Source organism: Gadus chalcogrammus, chromosome 6 (assembly GCF_026213295.1).
Source record: "Gadus chalcogrammus isolate NIFS_2021 chromosome 6, NIFS_Gcha_1.0, whole genome shotgun sequence".
NCBI lineage: Eukaryota > Metazoa > Chordata > Actinopteri > Gadiformes > Gadidae > Gadus > Gadus chalcogrammus.
Window position 1 is genome coordinate 12,601,100 of NC_079417.1, and position 17,647 is coordinate 12,618,746.

The 17,647-nt window shown below is 43.1% G+C and overlaps 4 protein-coding genes across 4 annotated transcripts; 3 read left to right on the forward strand and 1 right to left on the reverse strand.

Moving 5' to 3' along the window:
* Nucleotides 1–1,882: 1,882 nt before the first annotated feature.
* On the forward strand, nt 1,883–5,572 carry LOC130383990 (betaine--homocysteine S-methyltransferase 1-like). Its single transcript, XM_056591942.1, has 8 exons — nt 1,883–1,992; nt 2,393–2,525; nt 2,735–2,847; nt 2,957–3,148; nt 3,800–3,947; nt 4,146–4,328; nt 4,705–4,933; nt 5,169–5,572. The coding sequence occupies exons 1-8, from the start codon at nt 1,975–1,977 to the stop codon at nt 5,353–5,355; spliced, it is 1,203 nt and encodes a 400-aa protein (XP_056447917.1). The 5' UTR covers nt 1,883–1,974; the 3' UTR covers nt 5,356–5,572.
* A 342-nt stretch (nt 5,573–5,914) lies between these two features.
* Nucleotides 5,915–9,065, forward strand: LOC130383991 (betaine--homocysteine S-methyltransferase 1). Its single transcript, XM_056591943.1, has 8 exons — nt 5,915–6,020; nt 6,554–6,686; nt 6,856–6,968; nt 7,279–7,470; nt 7,600–7,747; nt 7,894–8,076; nt 8,261–8,489; nt 8,588–9,065. The coding sequence occupies exons 1-8, from the start codon at nt 6,000–6,002 to the stop codon at nt 8,763–8,765; spliced, it is 1,197 nt and encodes a 398-aa protein (XP_056447918.1). The 5' UTR covers nt 5,915–5,999; the 3' UTR covers nt 8,766–9,065.
* A 416-nt stretch (nt 9,066–9,481) lies between these two features.
* On the forward strand, nt 9,482–11,995 carry mrps36 (mitochondrial ribosomal protein S36). Its single transcript, XM_056591946.1, has 6 exons — nt 9,482–9,561; nt 9,727–9,794; nt 10,105–10,190; nt 10,785–10,848; nt 11,041–11,246; nt 11,821–11,995. Exons 3-6 carry the CDS (start codon nt 10,137–10,139, stop codon nt 11,836–11,838), a joined length of 342 nt encoding a protein of 113 aa, XP_056447921.1. The 5' UTR covers nt 9,482–9,561; nt 9,727–9,794; nt 10,105–10,136; the 3' UTR covers nt 11,839–11,995.
* Nucleotides 11,996–12,410: 415 nt separating this feature from the next.
* Nucleotides 12,411–14,743, reverse strand: pdxp (pyridoxal (pyridoxine, vitamin B6) phosphatase). The gene is made up of 2 exons (XM_056591945.1): nt 13,960–14,743; nt 12,411–13,593 (listed from the first exon to the last, which is right to left on the reverse strand). The coding sequence occupies exons 1-2, from the start codon at nt 14,555–14,557 to the stop codon at nt 13,259–13,261; spliced, it is 933 nt and encodes a 310-aa protein (XP_056447920.1). The 5' UTR covers nt 14,558–14,743; the 3' UTR covers nt 12,411–13,258.
* Between the last annotated feature and the right edge of the window lie 2,904 nt (nt 14,744–17,647).

Sequence of the window (17,647 nt, forward strand, 5' to 3'; positions counted from 1 at the left end):
TGGGGCAATGTGTAACAATATTGAAGGTGTGGAAAACCAAGTTTGGATTCACTATATGCAAGGACCTCAACATTCCCAGCTGTTGAATGTTTAGTTATGTAGTGGGTTTCGGTTTCAGGAGCCCATAAACATTGGTTTAAAACATTGTTTTAAACCAATAAGATATCAATTTGATATCAATAAGTCTGTGCATTGCTGCATTTGTCGAGGGAAGCAGTGCATATTTATGATGATGCTATTGGAAGAAGATTGCCAAGTTCTTTAATGTTTTCCATTTACCCACACAATAATATCATGCAAATAGAAGGAAAAAATATAATACATACATGAATAAATACATGCAGTACATATAGTCGTGGAAAACCGAAAAAAACAAGTAGCCCAACATGTGGAGCATGAGCTGCTGGAGTGAGATCGGGAGACAATAGTTTCATTCATAGCAAGATCAGCACAGCTGTAGTACAAACATACACACAAACACAAACACCCACACCCACACACACACAGACAGACGCCCACTTACACTCCCATTTAGATTCATACTGAGGCCATAAAGAAACAGCTGGGTAAGTGTGTTGGCCAGTTGCTGTCCGTCTGTCTGCTCTAGATTTACAAAATGTCCAGAATCACAATACACAGCATACACACATGCATTACACACTCACACCCACACACACACACACACACACACACACACACACACACACACACACACACACACACACACACACACACACACACACACACACACACACACACACACACACACACACACACACACACGCTCATTCCAACATAGTCTTCTTGCTCTTTTTCAGCTATCTTAGATCATCAGGTGAGCCGTTGAACATCATGAAATTACTGTTGCAAAAATAGCAACAGTAAGAAGGACAAATCAACTCATTCCATGTTTGGGAACATTATGCTATTTCTGGTTGATTATTGGATCATGCTTCTTATAATTAAAAATAAACTCTAGAAGAGAAATGATACATTTCTACATACCATCAATGCATCTGCATCCTATAGTTGGACTATAGATTTTTAAAAATGTTTTTGGGCAGTTTCTTTCTCTTCCTGAACTTTGCCTGTGTTGATAAAGTGCCTAGGTTTGCCAACAACATTCTCCTTTGAACTGGATTCTTCCAGTACTGGCAGCATTACCACCACCACTGCCTCACTGAAGGTCACTAAACTTGTGATTATGTCCATCTTTGTTGAAGTTTACTTATCTGTGTGCATTGTTTAATTTAGTTTAGTTTTTGACTCCTGTTAAACACAGGGAGGCCAAATGGGAATAGTTTAACACCACAAAGAGGCTAATAAACCTGAGAACCATCTGTTTGAGTGTATGTGTGTGTGTGTGTGTGTGTGTGTGTGTGTGTGTGTGTGTGTGTGTGTGTGTGTGTGTGTGTGTGTGTGTGTGTGTGTGTGTGTGTGTGTGTGTGTGTGTGTGTGTGTGTCTGTCTGTGTGTGTCTGTGTCTGTGTGTGTGTGTTTGTGTGCTAACCTCTGTCAAAAGTTTTTGTCAACATATAATGTAATCGGTGCCTTTGACAGAAGAAGTAAAAATAATAACCAACAATTTGATACACCACAATTCTCCTGCAACTAATTCAACTGCAGTCAGCACCACATATCAGACATTATCAACATTAAGCCTCAGAAATCTGAAGTCAGGTCTACAGTAAGTCGAATTTATTTATTCTAACTAATCTCTTTGATTCTTATTTAATTCTGACATTCCCCATGATCGCCAATCACGCTGCCCCCTCATAGCTCGCTGACATGACGCCGTTGAGCAACGTCCAACCAAACCGCGGGTCAATCATTGACGGAAGAGGCCTGGCGCGGGGACGTCACCCCTCCACTATAAGAGGGGACCAGTGGACCATGTTCTCTACTCGCTGGGTCACCAAACACGGTTGTGCTGCTACCAAGTGCTTGGCACTGTAACTGAGGCTGAGATAGAGACATGGCACCAGGCAAGAAGGTAAGTGGGCCGATGTATGCATTTAGTCATCTGCACCATCGATGGAGAAGAGCACTGTCAGGGAAAAGTGTGTATGCATTTCTCGGGGGTATGTTTGTGTGTGTGTGTGTGTGTGTGAACCATTGGTGTGGGCTTTAAGAAGGGGTCGCGGTATGGGTGTACCCTCCCTCCCAGTCACCAACTAGGTCTCACCATATCCAACCTCAAATGGCATCTTCCAATGTTACAATAATCTGTAGCAATCTTTATACACTATTATCTATTACATTAAACATATACGCCTCACTCATCTGCACACTTCTAATATTTTACTTATGCCCTACCACCTTGTTCTGGGGCATTTGTGTGTTTGTGACCGGAGAAAGTGACTTTGTCTCTGTGTGTCTGTGCCTGCCCACAGGGGATCCTTGAGCGTCTGAACGCTGGAGAGGTGGTGATTGGCGATGGAGGCTTTGTCTTCGCTCTGGAGAAGAGGGGCTACGTCAAGGCTGGCCCCTGGACTCCTGAGGCTGCCCACACACACCCTGAGTCTGGTAAGAAATACACACATACATGCAGGCACATATTCACACAGGTAATTCCCAAACCACAGATGCACATGAAAGCAAGAGGCACACACAGACACACGGTCACACACGTGCAGGAGAGACACTGCCATTGATCCCATGAGACACAGCTCTACACATATAGCATTGTGTTGTTTCATTCTTAACATGCCACCTGTATGCTCACACACACACAGTCCGCCAACTGCACAGGGAGTTCCTGAGGGCAGGATCAAACGTCATGCAGACCTTCACCTTCTACGCCAGTGATGACAAACTGGAGAACAGGGGTCAGGCCCTGAAGATCACTGTGAGAACAAAAGATAGAGAAATAAATGGCTTATTTCAAGATAAATTATTATGATTGGCATAGGTCAATGCCATCATCAATGACCTCTGGACCTCTGTCCTTCTCCCAGGGTGCACAGGTGAACGAGGCAGCCTGCGACCTTGCCAGAGAGGTGGCCAATGAGGGAGATGCCCTGGTGGCGGGCGGAGTCTCCCAGACCCCCTCCTACCTTAGTTGCAAGAGCGAGACTGAAGTCAAGGCGATCTTCAAGAAACAGCTGGATGTCTTCATGAAGAAGAATGTGGACTTCATGATTGCCGAGGTATAGGAGCACAGAGAGAGTTACATAGTATATCATTATTGTGCATATTAGAAGCTACAATATGTAAGATTTGCGATTTCAAGCTAGCTCGTCTCAATTTTGATGTAGAGTACTCAATTTTGAGATCTTTATTCAGAAGAAACACTGTGTTCCTCAGAGTGCTCTATTCTGAAAACGTTATCCTGAGAGACACTGTTCCTCAGAGTGCGCTATTCTGAGGACGTTATTCTGAAAGACGCTGTTCCTCAGAGTGCTCCATTCTGAGGTCTTCATTCTGTGGGACACAGTGTCCTCACTTTGAGGACACTGTGTCCCACAGAGTGCTCCATTCTGAGGAACATTTATTTTCCTCATAGTGTAAACAGGAACAGAACACTCTGTTCCCCACTCCTCCATTCTCCCTACTCCAAAACCCACCCTGCCTCAAAAAGTGATGCTCTCAAAAAAAAGAAAAAAAGATGTCTATATGTTTGCTGCAGAGTCAGAGTAGACCTGAATCCATGCAGCCTTTAAGTTGGCGTCGACATGACAGAATGTGTTTTAGACTCTAGAGCACATGTCAATGTTGTTATTCTCCACATATTATCATTTTAAAAGTTCAGCCAAATTATAAAGAGAAAACTGATCGTGTTGTGGTGGCCCGCCTTGCAGTACTTCGAGCATGTGGAGGAGGCTGAGTGGGCCGTCCAGGTGCTGAAGGCCAGCGGCAAGCCGGTGGCTGCCAACATGTGCATCGGACCCGAGGGAGACATGCACGGCGTCTCCACAGGAGAGTGTGCCGTGAGGCTGGTCAAGGCCGGTGTGTACATCCCTCATCCCTTGTGTTTTGGCTCACTGGTTGTGAGAATACTCATAAAGCTGTATCAATCTGAACGGCAGGAGAAATGAACTCGGTTTACATTGAGGTTGAACTCTGCACATTTCATTGCACAAGTCTCCCCTAAATCTATTTCCTTTTCTATTTACTTCCTTAAACCGATGTCTCCTGTATTTTCAGGGGCCCAGATTGTGGGAGTCAACTGCCACTTTGACCCCATGACCTGTGTGAAGGCTGTGAAGATGATGAAGGATGCCGTGGAGAAGGCTGGTCTTAAGGCCCACTATATGGTGCAGCCTTTGGCCTTCCACACCCCTGACTGCAACTGCCAAGGATTCATCGATCTGCCAGAGTTCCCCTTCGGTAGAGTACATTACTACACAACAATCATCAATCACAAATCAGACTTTTTAAAATCCAAATAGACTGTCGGTCCAAAACAGGCAATTCACTTTCTCTTGTGTCATTTTTGTTTCGACCAATGATGTTTTTGTAGGTGGGAATCTGTAAGCAAGCAATCGGCAGCCGTTATAAACTGTCAATAATATAGATATATCTGTTAAGAATTTAAACCTACACTGTTTAGTCTTGCCACTTCAGGAACACAATTAAAACACATGTAAGATCTCTTCTGAAAACATCATCCAATCGCGCAAATGAGTTTTCTCCTTTGACCCAGAAGATCGCTACAACAGAGTAGGACTGCTGGATCTGGGTTTGACTTTTCGTCTACTTATAGGACTGGAGCCCAGGATCCTGACCCGTTGGGACATGCATGCATACGCCAGGGAGGCCTACAACGTGGGCATCCGCTACATCGGGGGCTGCTGCGGCTTCGAGCCCTACCACATCAGGGCCGTGGCGGAGGAGCTGGCCACCGAGAGGGGCATCCTACCCGCTGCCTCAGAGAAACACGGCATGTGGGGCGCCGGCCTGGAGATGCACACCAAACCGTGGGTCAGAGCCAGGTGGGTTGCGCCTAAAAGATCATCCAACGCAGACACTCAGAGGAGCAAGGAGAACCACAGCTTGAAAGCGGCTCATTATATTGTGTTGAGCACAGGAGATGTAACGATGCACCGTGGTTCATGATACTGTCTTTTACTGTGTATGTCTTTGCAAAAGATGTGTGCAAAAGATGAAAGGGTCATGTGACCATCACATTGGGGACTCACCGTCTGCGGTACATCTGTGTCTACCCAGGGCCCGTCGGGATTACTGGGAGCAGCTCAAGCCTGCGTCAGGACGTCCCCTGTGCCCGTCCATGTCCACGCCAGAGGGATGGGGCGTGACCAAGGGGCATGCAGACCTCCTGCAGCACAAGGAGGCCACCAGCAGCCAGGAGATGAAGCACGTGGTGGAGCTGCAGAAGAAGGCCAAATCCACGTGAGGAGGGCCGAGCAGCAGAGGGGAAACAAAAACAAAAACAAGAACAAGAAGAATCTCGTCTCTAATCTGTGAAATTAATAGAGGCAAGAGAAGCTGGACGAAGCAGGGAAAGGGAAGCTCTACTCCGTTTGAATTATGGACCAAAGCACTTGTAACAGCCAGCAACACTGTGAATTACCAAGAAATAAACTGAATTTAATAATGCTTTGTATTGCAGTGTGTTTAATGTGACGTTATTGTTATTTGTGTTGCACTCCATAACAGCCACCCATAATTCAGTATTGATTGCATAATATGATCATAATATTTTAAAAGGCAGATAGGGTTGTGTAGCAAATGCAGGTAACATAATTAAAATAACTTTATAAGAGCTTTAATATGTTTTCTCAGTGCCAGTAATTAAAGAAAATCTGTTAAAAACAGGGTTGCAGATAAACTAACCTATACCCAGAAAAAGCCTCAGAAAAATAACTTACAATACCCCCATTCAACAAGAACCGGGAGGGTAATGAACATGAGGTTGTGCAACTTGCATCTTGCCAATCAGAAGTGTGTTGTCCGACCCCTCCCCTAGCACACTTGGATATATAGGCCGTCTGACTGAACCCAAATACACTTCAGCCACAGTTGTCAGGGTTTGGAAGGATGGCACCCTCAGGAAAAAAGGTATGTGTATGGTCTGCACATTTCAGCCCTTTAACAGCCTGTCGGGTTACTTTTTAAAGCATCAAGCTCGATACGAATTTTTTTTGAATGTCATTTATCTTTATTTGATGTATCGATCTTGTTTCGATCTCTGATAAATGTCGTCTAGCACAGCAAAAGGCAGACGTTTCTCTGTAGGACCGATCGATGCACTCGTTTGTTGTCTTCAGAATTAACATTTACTTTGATGATGAATCCATCGTTATCACACTTAGTCCATATGCGTAAGTCCAATGCATCATTAGGAGCAGCTGTTTTCAAACAGCATTACAATCTGCTGACTCTGTTTTAGACACTCAAATGTGTTTCCCAAACACCATAGCCTACTTTTTTAATTTTTCAAAATAATCTTAACCTAAAATTGCAGTAGCTTATTTGCACAGCACGTGGCATACTTCATGCAAGCGCGCGTTACCGCCGATTTATAAGCGGACTTGGCTTGCAACATGCACTCTCCAAGAAAAACCGCAATGTAACTGGTATTATCATTTCAGGGTATCTTGGAGCGCCTTGCCGCTGGCGAGGTGGTCATTGGAGATGGTGGTTTTGTGTTCGCCCTGGAGAAGAGGGGCTACGTCAAGGCAGGACCATGGACCCCTGAAGCCGCTGCAGAGCACCCAGAAGCAGGTAGGGAGGACAATAACAAAAATGATACAAATGTATATATTCAATTACTAGATAAACTTCAGGGTTGACATTTTTATATTTCCATGTTATGTTCCAATAAATTCCGTGACAATAGATCATCTGCACTGCAGTCAGAAAGACATTTGTCTATTTATTTGTTTTTCTTCAGTGCGACAGCTGCACAGGGAGTTCCTGAGGGCTGGGGCCAACGTTATGCAGACATTCACCTTCTACGCCAGTGATGACAAACTGGAGAACAGGGGCAACCAGCTTGGCTTCACAGTAGGTTGCTGGAAGGAACAATTAAAACAATATTGTGGATCGAAATGCATTTAGATCCCAATTGTATAGGACCTGACTTTTGCACTACAAATCAACCGTGGCTGGTACCAATACCACTTTATAATGTATTTTTGCTGCTATGTGTGTGTTGAGGTACCAAGCATAAGAATTGTACTCATGTGTACTTGTACAATAAGAAAACAATTCAGATTCAGATTCAGACCTGGTTTACTGTGTCAGTCATGTGTATCCTACTAGTAGCGTCGTCGTTGGCTCAAGCTGTTTCCTCGTTCCTGAATTATGTTTCCAGGGAGCCCAAATCAACGAGGCGGCGTGTGACCTGGCTCGCGAGGTGGCCAATGAGGGTGACGGTCTGGTGGCCGGGGGTGTCTGCCAGACTCCCTCTTATCTGAGTTGCAAGAGTGAAACGGAGGTGAAGGCCATCTTCAAGAAGCAGCTGGACGTGTTTGTTAAGAAAGACGTGGACTTCCTGATCGCTGAGGTACAGCAAATGCATCCCATCCTAGAACCAGTTTTTTGCTGGTTGTTGGTGGTCTTTAAGACCCATTGCAGATGAGCTGGGTTGGCGGCTGGTCTGTGTTTTGCTAACTTATCTGTCTCCTGCCTGCAGTACTTTGAGCATGTTGAAGAGGCGGAGTGGGCTGTACAGACGCTGAAAGAGACAGGGAAGCCGGTGGCCGCCTCCATGTGCATCGGACCGGACGGGGACATGCACGGGGTCACCCCCGGTGACTGTGCCGTGAGGCTGGTGAAGGCTGGTGGGTCAAACCTCTCACAATGAGGCCTGTAGACATGAACAACTCTCTGCAAGGAGGGCCTTTCTATTTTGCACTAAGAGACAGTGAAAACAGGAGGGGTCTGACTGTATCCCAAGGTTAAAGTTGAACTATCTCTGGCCCTCCAGGTGCCGAGATTGTGGGAATCAACTGCCACTTTGACCCCATGACCTGTGTGAAGACTGTGAAGATGATGAAGGATGCCGTGGAGAAGGCTGGTCTTAAGGCCCACTATATGGTGCAGCCTTTGGCCTTCCACACCCCTGACTGCAGCTGCCAGGGATTCATCGATCTGCCAGAGTTCCCCTTCGGTTAGCTTTCCATATGTTTCAATATTTCCACAACACAAACTTGTTCTATTATAAAATGGTTATACTGGTTGTGTATGACACAGGCATGCATGCGCTGGTATTAAACTTGCTGCAGGTCGCCCTCTACTGGAGCCTTCACCACATTACCCAGGGGCAGAGACATGATCTGGTTTGTGTAATATAGGACTGGAGCCCAGGATCCTGACCCGTTGGGACATGCACCAGTACGCCAGGGAGGCCTACAACGTGGGCATCCGCTTCATCGGCGGCTGCTGCGGCTTCGAGCCCTACCACATCAGGGCCGTGGCGGAGGAGCTGGCCACCGAGAGGGGATGCCTGCCCGCCGCCTCAGAGAAACACGGCCTCTGGGGCGCCGGCCTGGAGATGCACACCAAACCATGGGTCAGAGCCAGGTGAGAAGAATATGTGCCCTCAGAACTTTTATAACGCAAAGATGAATGCACAGATGGGATTTGTAGCTGATGTGTGACCTCATTTTATTTTTCTCAAGGGCTCGTCGTGACTACTGGGAGGGCCTGAAGCCAGCGTCCGGACGACCCCTGTGCCCCTCTATGGCCAGCCCTGACGGCTGGGGCGTCACCAAGGGCCACGCCGACCTCATGCAGCAGAAGGAGGCCACTACCCAGGAGCAGCTCAAGCCCCTGTTCGAGAAGGCCAAGACCCATTAAGCTGTTCAGTTACCTTAGTCTGAACTGTCTTACCAGGGGCCCGTTGTGAATCTGATCTGTTTACAGTTTTGTACGTACAGCAGACCGTACATCTGTAACGTCATCCTATTTGGGTAATGCAGCACTTGTCTCATTCCCATTTACAAGGGCAAGTTCCTAAACTGTTAGAAAAAAACGAAAAATATATAAATCAGCTGCGCTGATGTTAAAGCAATTCCATATGCATACTGCATTTCCAATTTGGAACGAGCCAATGTAGCTTCTGGACCATTTGCTGTAATAAAATACACTTTTGTGAAATTTGCGTTTCTCTGATTTCTTGGCCATTGGAACGGAGTGAAAATTGCCACTACTGCTTTTAATTATGCCTCCCTCCCTATTTAAGAATACTTCACAATTATTAAATTGGTTTCAAACCTGGAGATTATAAACAATCGAATGACTTATGAATGAATCTTGCTTCCATACAAATTCGTTCTTATCTTGATGCAGTTGTTAATTGCTCAGTAATTAATAACTGAGTGAAGAAAACAACTGTATCAAGATAAGCACGGATTTGTATTTATCAATATTCACTGTAGATTTACATTGGTATTTAGGTTATATCGTATATCACATTGGGATATAGGGGGCAATTAAATTCATTGGTTATCTTATGTATTTCAGTCACATTGTTTTATGTTCTGTAGTCTCGCACATTCTCACTGGGATCATGTGATCTTCTAGACGCAGCGTCCATCGGACCACGTGACCGGGTGGAATTGTATCTCTGTGGGTATAATCAATGGATGGCAACGTAAGCGCCTTTTATAGTTACTAGCTTGTGGTTGTCTTATATCGGCTATTCATTTATGAATATTGTCCGTAATTAACGGTTTAGAACACAATTTTGATGCAGTACGACAAGCGGGATCTATTCTATTCATCCACTATCCAGTAAGGCTATACACCCTGTTTATAGGATGTCCTGAGCAGATACTGACCGACCTCCAGGTCACGACATTGTCGAATAAAGACATTTTAAGCAAGGTAAATATGTTTAATGTTAAACCTCGAAATGTCATACGGATGAGGCTTTTGTATGATATTCGCTAGCGTATCTTATTAGTGTGTTTCGACCATAGACTATAGGTTGCAATTTGGAAGCATTATTTCACATTGTGAATATTTCCAATGCCGTTACAAACGTGCCAATGAAAATAACAAGACTACAAACAGTTTACACATCAAGTTTAAAAAAGGACGCAGTAAAGAAAAGGTAGCCATAATCTGTGAAGGTGTCGGTCAGGAGTCATCACGCTTCTCTGCTGCCCTCTTGTGGTGTTTGTGGCCCTTGCAGCGATCTACCCGGAATTAAAGGACGAGGTCATCATGGGTAGCAAAGTCAGCTCCAAAATGGCAGCTCCTGCCGCCCGTGTAATTCAGGTATGGCTCGTTAATGGCTCTCATACTCGTCCTATTTCATAATATGCGCTGCTTGTAGTCAATCGATTTGAGGATATGTTTTTCAAACGTCATCAGAACCAATTGTCTTGTGATTTACTTGTTATAATATGAATAAAAGGTACCGGAATCGATGGAGGTATCGGAATGGCCAACCCTTGCCCGTGTCCTTGTTGATCTGTATGCATGTTATGCCAATTAATTTTGTGTTGTTGAAGATACAAGACGCTTAATTTGGTTAGGCTAAGGCTGAAGTAGAAAGTCAATGTCAAATTAAATGTCTATGCCAGATAATGCTAATGTATCATTGACTGTCATCGTTGAAGATCGATATTGTTAAGCTAATGCCATGGAAACCATTATCGACAACTTTTCAAGTTGTTTACCAAGTTTTCAGACTCGATTGACGGGAACCAGTTGTTGTAGCCTATATTTGATTCACATATTCTATTAAGTATGTTTCCTCTATTGACGCAAATTATGTACCAAACGAACCAGTCATTCACCAACCTATGCCTTCCGATAAAATATGTGTTGTGCTATAATGTCTGCTGTAATTTGTCATTTGTTGTTCAGGCTATCAGGCCCCGTGCCCCTCTGATAAAGTTTCCTGACCGGCTAGGCGTGGCAAAGCCTAATGGTAAGTTGGTGTATTTTTGTAATTGTCCTGATGTAGAGTGTTTGTACTATGCTTATAGTTGCATCATTATTTATCTGTATTGTATATGTTGCATTAATATATTTTTGAAAGTTCATGTCTTTCATATCGAGCACAGACAAGACCCCAGCCATTTATTGTGCTAAAAATGCCTCTCTGCCCTTTTGTTCGCAGCCTCTGAAGCAATACAAGTATTGGCAGTGAACATGGCACAACAGAGCCCTCCCAATTCCATGTCGGTAGGGACAACGCCTCCCTACCGACCTGCGGTCCCTTTCACTAGGCTTCCTGGATCCCCAGACACCCTGGCCTCTATCAAGCTGGTACCCCAGCGGTATCGTAGGAGACCCATGGTGGTGGAGGAGATGGAGTACATCCAGGTCAGCCCCTCTCCGTCTGTGCTTGATGAGTGCAACTTTTCTGCCTCCAAAGAGCATATTTTACTGTTTTTAAATAACGGTAGAGTTGTATTTGTATCCATGTTTGTGCAAAGATCCATGGAGCCCCACTTTAATTAGAAAGCTGAAAGCCACGCTTCTTGTGGTTTACCATCTTGTGAGGATAAAGCCACAAGATTAGTTATTAAATGATTAGTAAGGCCACTAAACATTTATAAAGACACTAAATAAGTTCTACCTCTGTGTGGAATAGTCACGAAAGGTCTGCGACTTGTCACAGGTTTATCCCAAACAGATCTCCAGCAAGAGGGGTCAAACAATCCCTCTTCCTACTTCAAGTTTCTACCGTTTTCTAATTGTAATTGACAAAATGCTTGAAATGGCGTGAACACCCCCTGCTCCCTCCATTTGCTATTTGACACTGAAGTATAATTCACCCCTTCATGCGTGGAATATGCTTTGTGTCATCTGGGGAACTAAAGCTATTTGTAATTTGTGTATTTAACAAAACCTCTCGTGAATTCTGCTTTCTAACTTTCTTTTTGAATTTCCACAGCGTGGTGGGCCGGAGTGAACTATGGCACAGTGCGAACATTAAATAGACCTTATCTGCAGAAATCAGCTCTTCTTTTCAACATTATTTTACATCACAAGGACACCTTCTGCCACAATGCATCACAGACATAATGCAGAATAATGTATGAGATGATTCATGTTGAAAATGTACATATTAAATGTGTTTCTTAAACATTGTATAGACTTTATGCTTGTCTTGTGTCTAAATTGTACAGGAGATTCAATTCCCATCATGTTCTCCCAGACACAGTCAGGCATTCTATCATTTATTTTTACTCTTGGACCAATAGCTGGACAAACTGCACTCCATTGTTTTCCAATTACAGTATAAAGCATTCAATAAGGCCTGTTTTACCCTTCTGAAGCCAATAGCTAGATACAATGTAAAGGCTGGAGTACATTTAAGACAAAAAGGGTTAACAGATGTTTAAGCTGTTGGTTAGTTCCATTGCAATAATCTGTCCAGAGTATTATTGTTGAGTGTTTCTGCAGGGATTGGGGCTAAGGAAGAAAGCAAATATACTGGGAATGCATTTACATTAAATGCTGATTTTGAATGATTAAAATATTTAAGTTTATCTTGGATTTATGCATTGGATTTTTTCTGTGTACTTTACTCTACAATATTTGGGACATTTATCACTTTCTTTCATTTCTTCTGCAAGATGGACAAACATTTGTGACACAGGATATTTATTGTGCTAGTTGAGCTAAGACATGAACATAGGCTATTACAACTGGCAAGTCTGTCCCGTGTCTTCTTAGAAAGTAATGAACTGATTCATAACCCATGTTAATATTGGCACAAGAATTAACAAAAGTTGAGACATGCACATGTCAGATTACAACCGTACAATAGCCAGACCAAATTTTTATCATCTTGCGGCGCAGTTTTGAATAAGGAAAAATACTATTCTAAAACTAATTAAAAAGAAAATTCCACATCCCTAAGTATGTTGCTTTTCCTTTAGGGCCATCACAGTTCAAAAACAATACAGGCAGATATGTGCCCTCACAAAACAGTTCATATTACACACAACCCATGATCCAGTTTGAACCAGTGAGCGCACTCAAAGGAACACTAACTAAGATATTATAAAGCCACAACTTGGCACAACAGCCGTCAATGCTGAGGTATTGGGAACAATAGGACTGTCTTGGAACTGCAGCATATACTATTCTTGCTGTAATGAATTCACAAAAATCTGTGCCTATGTACATACGATTGTAAAATAACACCACTGTTACAGTTCTTTACATACCAATCATAATTTTATGTAATCAGTGCAGTGTCACCAGCAAACCATTTGATTCAGACCCCCCCCTGGCCCATTCAGAACACAGGATCATATTGCAATGAATTAGATCACAACATCCACCGTCCTTACAGTGTAGAAGACCTCCATGCATTCAGTCAGTCAGTCCAGTTCTTCGAAAGCAGGTAAGAAGTCTGCAATGGTGTCGACCACATAGTCTGGCACAAAGCACTGCTCGTTGGACTGTTCACTTCTGCTGTATTCTTCAGCTTCCTCCATTTGAGATATGCCGGTAAGGGTGAGCATAGTCTCCAGACCACAGTTAGAGCCAAACAGCATGTCTGTCTCCAGGCGGTCCCCAACCATCAGGCATTGGGCCGGGTCCACACCTGTGAATTGACTGGAAATGCACTCAAACATGAAACGGCTGGGCTTGCCAATGATTGTAGCCTTTCGCCCGGTGGCAACTTCAAGTGCTGCAGTGAGGCATCCAGAGCCTGTGGTTGGAAGAAAGGGGGACAATTAAAGTTTCCTCATGTTATTCATTTCACCATATTTGGAGGAAGTGTTTCAGTCATAAAATCTCATAAAATAATAGTGGTACCAACTGCTTCTTGGCCAAATTATGGAATAACCACAGAACCAATTGTTATTATTCTAATTATATATAAAAGCAATATTAAAGCAGCAAGATGGCGGCTTGGAATTTGTGCGGCAGCATTTAAACCATCCTCTTTACCACTTGTCATTTAACAGATGCTTTTATTCAAAGCAACTTGCAGTGAATGATTTTAGATACATGTCTTTAAAGAGCAGGGAGGTTGGTAAGGCCTCTTGCTCTGTCTATGAATACGTTTGTATACCTGGTAATATTCTTCCATCTTTCAATGGGTGCCAAGGGTCATTGTCTGTGGCAAGAAACAAACAGTCTGGATCTTTCAAGAAGCACGATGCTTTGGCTAATTTCAGAAAAGTGAATTGATCATCATGACCAACTAACACCGCTTTGACATCAGTGGGTAAGGCGCAGTTGTAAATGGTGGCGTCTGGTTCGTCGACCTCCTCTAGGTAGGGAACGTTTGCCTCTCTCAACTCGTTCCGGATTCCTTCGCATCCGATGACAAACACCTTGCCCTGGACCTTGGCCACGTCTCTCAAGTAGATCGCAGAGCAGTAGGACGAGCTGAATATCTGTTCTTGGTTCACGTTGGTGAAGCCCAGTCGGCAGAACTTGTGAACGTAATTCTCGCGCGGCCTAGTAGAATTATTTGTTACGAAAAACACACCTTTGCCCTGTTTAATCAACGTATTTACCACATTTGGAGCTCCCGTTATCGCTTTTTCACCATGCCAAATTACTCCATCACAATCGAAAAGGAAAAAATCCTTAGCCTCAAGTAAATGTCTTATCTGAGAGCCTCGAATTTTCCGACATCCTTTTAAACCAATGGCACCATCCATTCCAAATGCTGTGCGAGCTTGTATGTTACAACACTAAAATTAGTAATCCAGTTGCATTTTCTAGACAGGACAAAGGATAGATAATGATATATTTCTTAAAGAAAAATCGCAGTCGCGTCTAAACAGGCTACATAAACATTGACATGTAACCACGCCCCTCTTGTTGTTTCTTACCAATCAAATGGCAGCACGCCAACCAATAACAAATGACTTTATAGCACTCACCAACCATTCAGCTGGCTCGTAACAATAACGTTAGGAATTAAACTGTTATGGTGGGTCACTAGGTGGAGCTATAATCAACGATGACAATCCTTGTGTGAATATTTTAGATTGTAAATACAAAACCATCAGAAAGAACAATTTTCAAAAGCTATTGTAGTTTGAAAACGTATGTATGCCTTTACTGAGTTGTGCAGCTAGAAACATCCACAGCTCCACGTGGGTAAAACCAGAAAGCGGTGGCGCTTTTTGAGAAAAAAGGGTGGTCACTCCTGTGTCCTTGAAGGGTGTGTCCAGGTTTGAGCTGGTGCAATCCTGAAAGAATCTGTGTGTGGACCTGGGTAGCAAACTGGACTGGTCCCAGAACACTAAGACAGTATACAAGAACGACAAGAGCCTATTGTGTATCTTGAGGAGGTTCTTCATTCAAATGTATGTAGGACAATGCTGTACATGTTCCAACAGTCTGTGGTTGCAACACTTTTTCATCCAAACATTGCACATGGAAAAAACCTTGCAATAAACTTTATTGAATAACAAATATTTCAGATTTCTGAACATTTCAAACTGGAATGCCCTCCATTCCTCAAGGATTCAGTGGAATTAGGTCGTACTGTACCTATATTTGATCGATTTCCTCCAATCCATACTTGGTCTTCCTCCAATACTTTTATGCTGTCATTATCTTATGAAAACACTGCAATAGGACACGGTCAGATATGATCACAACTTTGTCGAAGAATGTCACTTCCTCGCATGGAAGCACCCTACTGATGGGTATCGTTCACATTAGTTGTGGGACCCATTGGGTTGGCACAATTCAATGGATTTTGAAGTGTGCCAACCTTTATTCCTTCCACATTTTTTGCTTTCATTTGATGATATGCTAAAACCAGTTCACAAGGCAACAGTTTGCAGAGATGGACACTTTTCTCTGTTCGATGTTTGCCCCTGGAAGTGGCCCCATCACTTGGAAATTGAAGATAATTCCTTGAGGTGTAAGGCCTATGAGGTATTTCTGGTTGTGATGGTGTTTGCCGGTTGAAAATGTCCGTGTTTGTGCTTGCCAATCTGATGACCTCAAAGTGGTCTACTTCGACTGCAACACGGTTTCCAGATAACTAGGTAAACTGGTGAGGAATACTAGCTCGAAAACTTTGTGTGTGGCCAGTAAAACAAGTGGCTCAACTTAGTGTGCATACAAAACACTTAAGTCTGTTTTCAGAGGAGTTTAGGTCTCTGCCTGAACCAATGGTTGTCTCCAAACAAAACCATTTCCTAATGGTAACCCTGTCCCTGAATTTCAGTTGACATAAAAGAGGTGGGCAGTGTGTTGATAGGCAGCTCCAGCCCTAGGCGTATTGAAGTTATAAGGAGCATCTGGAAAGGTGTATTTCTCCTCCGCTGAGGCAGGTAGGCTCTAACATAGGTCAATAAAAATTAACCTTTGGCATCATCTTTCAAAAAAATTATGAAAGTAATTTTCTCCTCCTCAAGTTCAAGCTTCAGTTGAATGTTCTCTTCCAACAGGTGATTGTTTTCATCATGCCTATTCAGACAAAAATAACAATCAGCTTTCAAATCACGCTTCAGTTGCGCATTCTCCTCAAACAGGCGATTGATTTCATCATGCCTAATCCGGCAAAGATGACATTCTGCTTCCATCTGTGCCCTTGCTCCTGCTTCTCTAAACGAGCCATCGCTTCTGCCTCTTTCTGTGCATGCCGTTGCTCATCTCTTGCAGACTTTCTTAAAACCCCTTCTGCCTGTGCTACAGAGATTTCATTGCGACCCAATTGTAGAGATGGTGCCCCGTCTGGATGGGCCGCTGACATTTCATATGCTGGTTGACCTGTAGAGAAATTAGAAAGTGGGTTTTATAGATAAAAACCATCAGGTCAATTAAATTCCAAGTGTGGAATGGCAGTATAATGACGATACACATAGTACCACTTTTTATACGTATTTATTATTTTAATTTATTTTATTTTAATTATTATTTTATTTATTCATTTTCTCTCCCATATGGCTATTTTTATTTTCTATGAGGAGCTTTTGCTCCCTTCACGTTATTTCACACCACTACTACTAACCCCATGTACACAGTAAGAATATGGATATTTTCTTACTGTGTACATTTTGATATTAGAAATTTTGACATTACAGATGGAACAGGAACGAGTGCCAAACGAGCAACGTTAGCCTTATTCATAGCTTCAATATACAACAACAAAATGAGCAATGTAGTAAGGGATAAAATGTATAGTTTGGTCATTGAACAAACACACGGTTGTTACCGTGTTGTACACAGTGGCCCTGGAGTCCAGTGTGTTATTATACACACTGTTTAATCATTATCAAGAATGGGGTTAAACATGAAACCTGTTCAACAATAATTAGCATTCAAGTTGTTTTCTCAAGTATACAACCTAGTCTCAAGTGTTTCATTAATGTTTGACAGGTACCATGTACAAGGCGTTGCAGAGAATATTATTTTTACAAAAATGCAGTTCAACCCAGTTTATGACATTTTGCCATCAATAACATGTGCAGACGGTACCCTATAGGCCTGTGAACATGGACCTGGCTAAATCTACATTTTGGACCCCCTGATCAGCCCGCACTGTAGCATTTTTCAGATATCAAAACAGTAACTCGGACATGATCCCACAATCTAAACCAACATGTGTAATTTTCTGGAAACAAGGTCATTAAGGTAGAAAGCACTCAGGACCAGTGGTTTGATGCAGAAGATGTCAAGGGAGATTACACAGAAATTAACTTTGCACAACCTCAAGTCAGACGTTTAAACTGTGATGCTCTTGTGTTCTATCAAGATATAAGTTTTCATCATGTCTTTGTGGACCA

Bases quoted from the DNA above. Each gene is read 5' to 3' on its own strand.
- LOC130383990 (XM_056591942.1), top strand. The intron at 3,948-4,145 runs GTGTGTACATCC...CTGTATTTTCAG, and splicing joins CGTGAGGCTGGTCAAGGCCG to GGGCCCAGATTGTGGGAGTC. The intron at 4,329-4,704 runs GTAGAGTACATT...GTCTACTTATAG, and splicing joins TCTGCCAGAGTTCCCCTTCG to GACTGGAGCCCAGGATCCTG.
- LOC130383991 (XM_056591943.1), top strand. From the start codon at position 6,000: ATGGCACCCTCAGGAAAAAAG. The intron at 7,471-7,599 runs GTACAGCAAATG...TCCTGCCTGCAG, and splicing joins TGGACTTCCTGATCGCTGAG to TACTTTGAGCATGTTGAAGA. The intron at 8,077-8,260 runs GTTAGCTTTCCA...TGTGTAATATAG, and splicing joins TCTGCCAGAGTTCCCCTTCG to GACTGGAGCCCAGGATCCTG.
- mrps36 (XM_056591946.1), top strand. From the start codon at position 10,137: ATGGGTAGCAAAGTCAGCTCCAAAATGGCAGCTCCTGCCGCCCGTGTA. The intron at 10,191-10,784 runs GTATGGCTCGTT...TTTGTTGTTCAG, and splicing joins CTGCCGCCCGTGTAATTCAG to GCTATCAGGCCCCGTGCCCC. The intron at 10,849-11,040 runs GTAAGTTGGTGT...TTTTGTTCGCAG, and splicing joins AGGCGTGGCAAAGCCTAATG to CCTCTGAAGCAATACAAGTA.
- pdxp (XM_056591945.1), bottom strand. From the start codon at position 14,557: ATGGATGGTGCCATTGGTTTAAAAGGATGTCGGAAAATTCGAGGCTCT. The intron at 13,594-13,959 runs GTATACAAACGT...TTCCAACCACAG, and splicing joins AGATGGAAGAATATTACCAG to GCTCTGGATGCCTCACTGCA.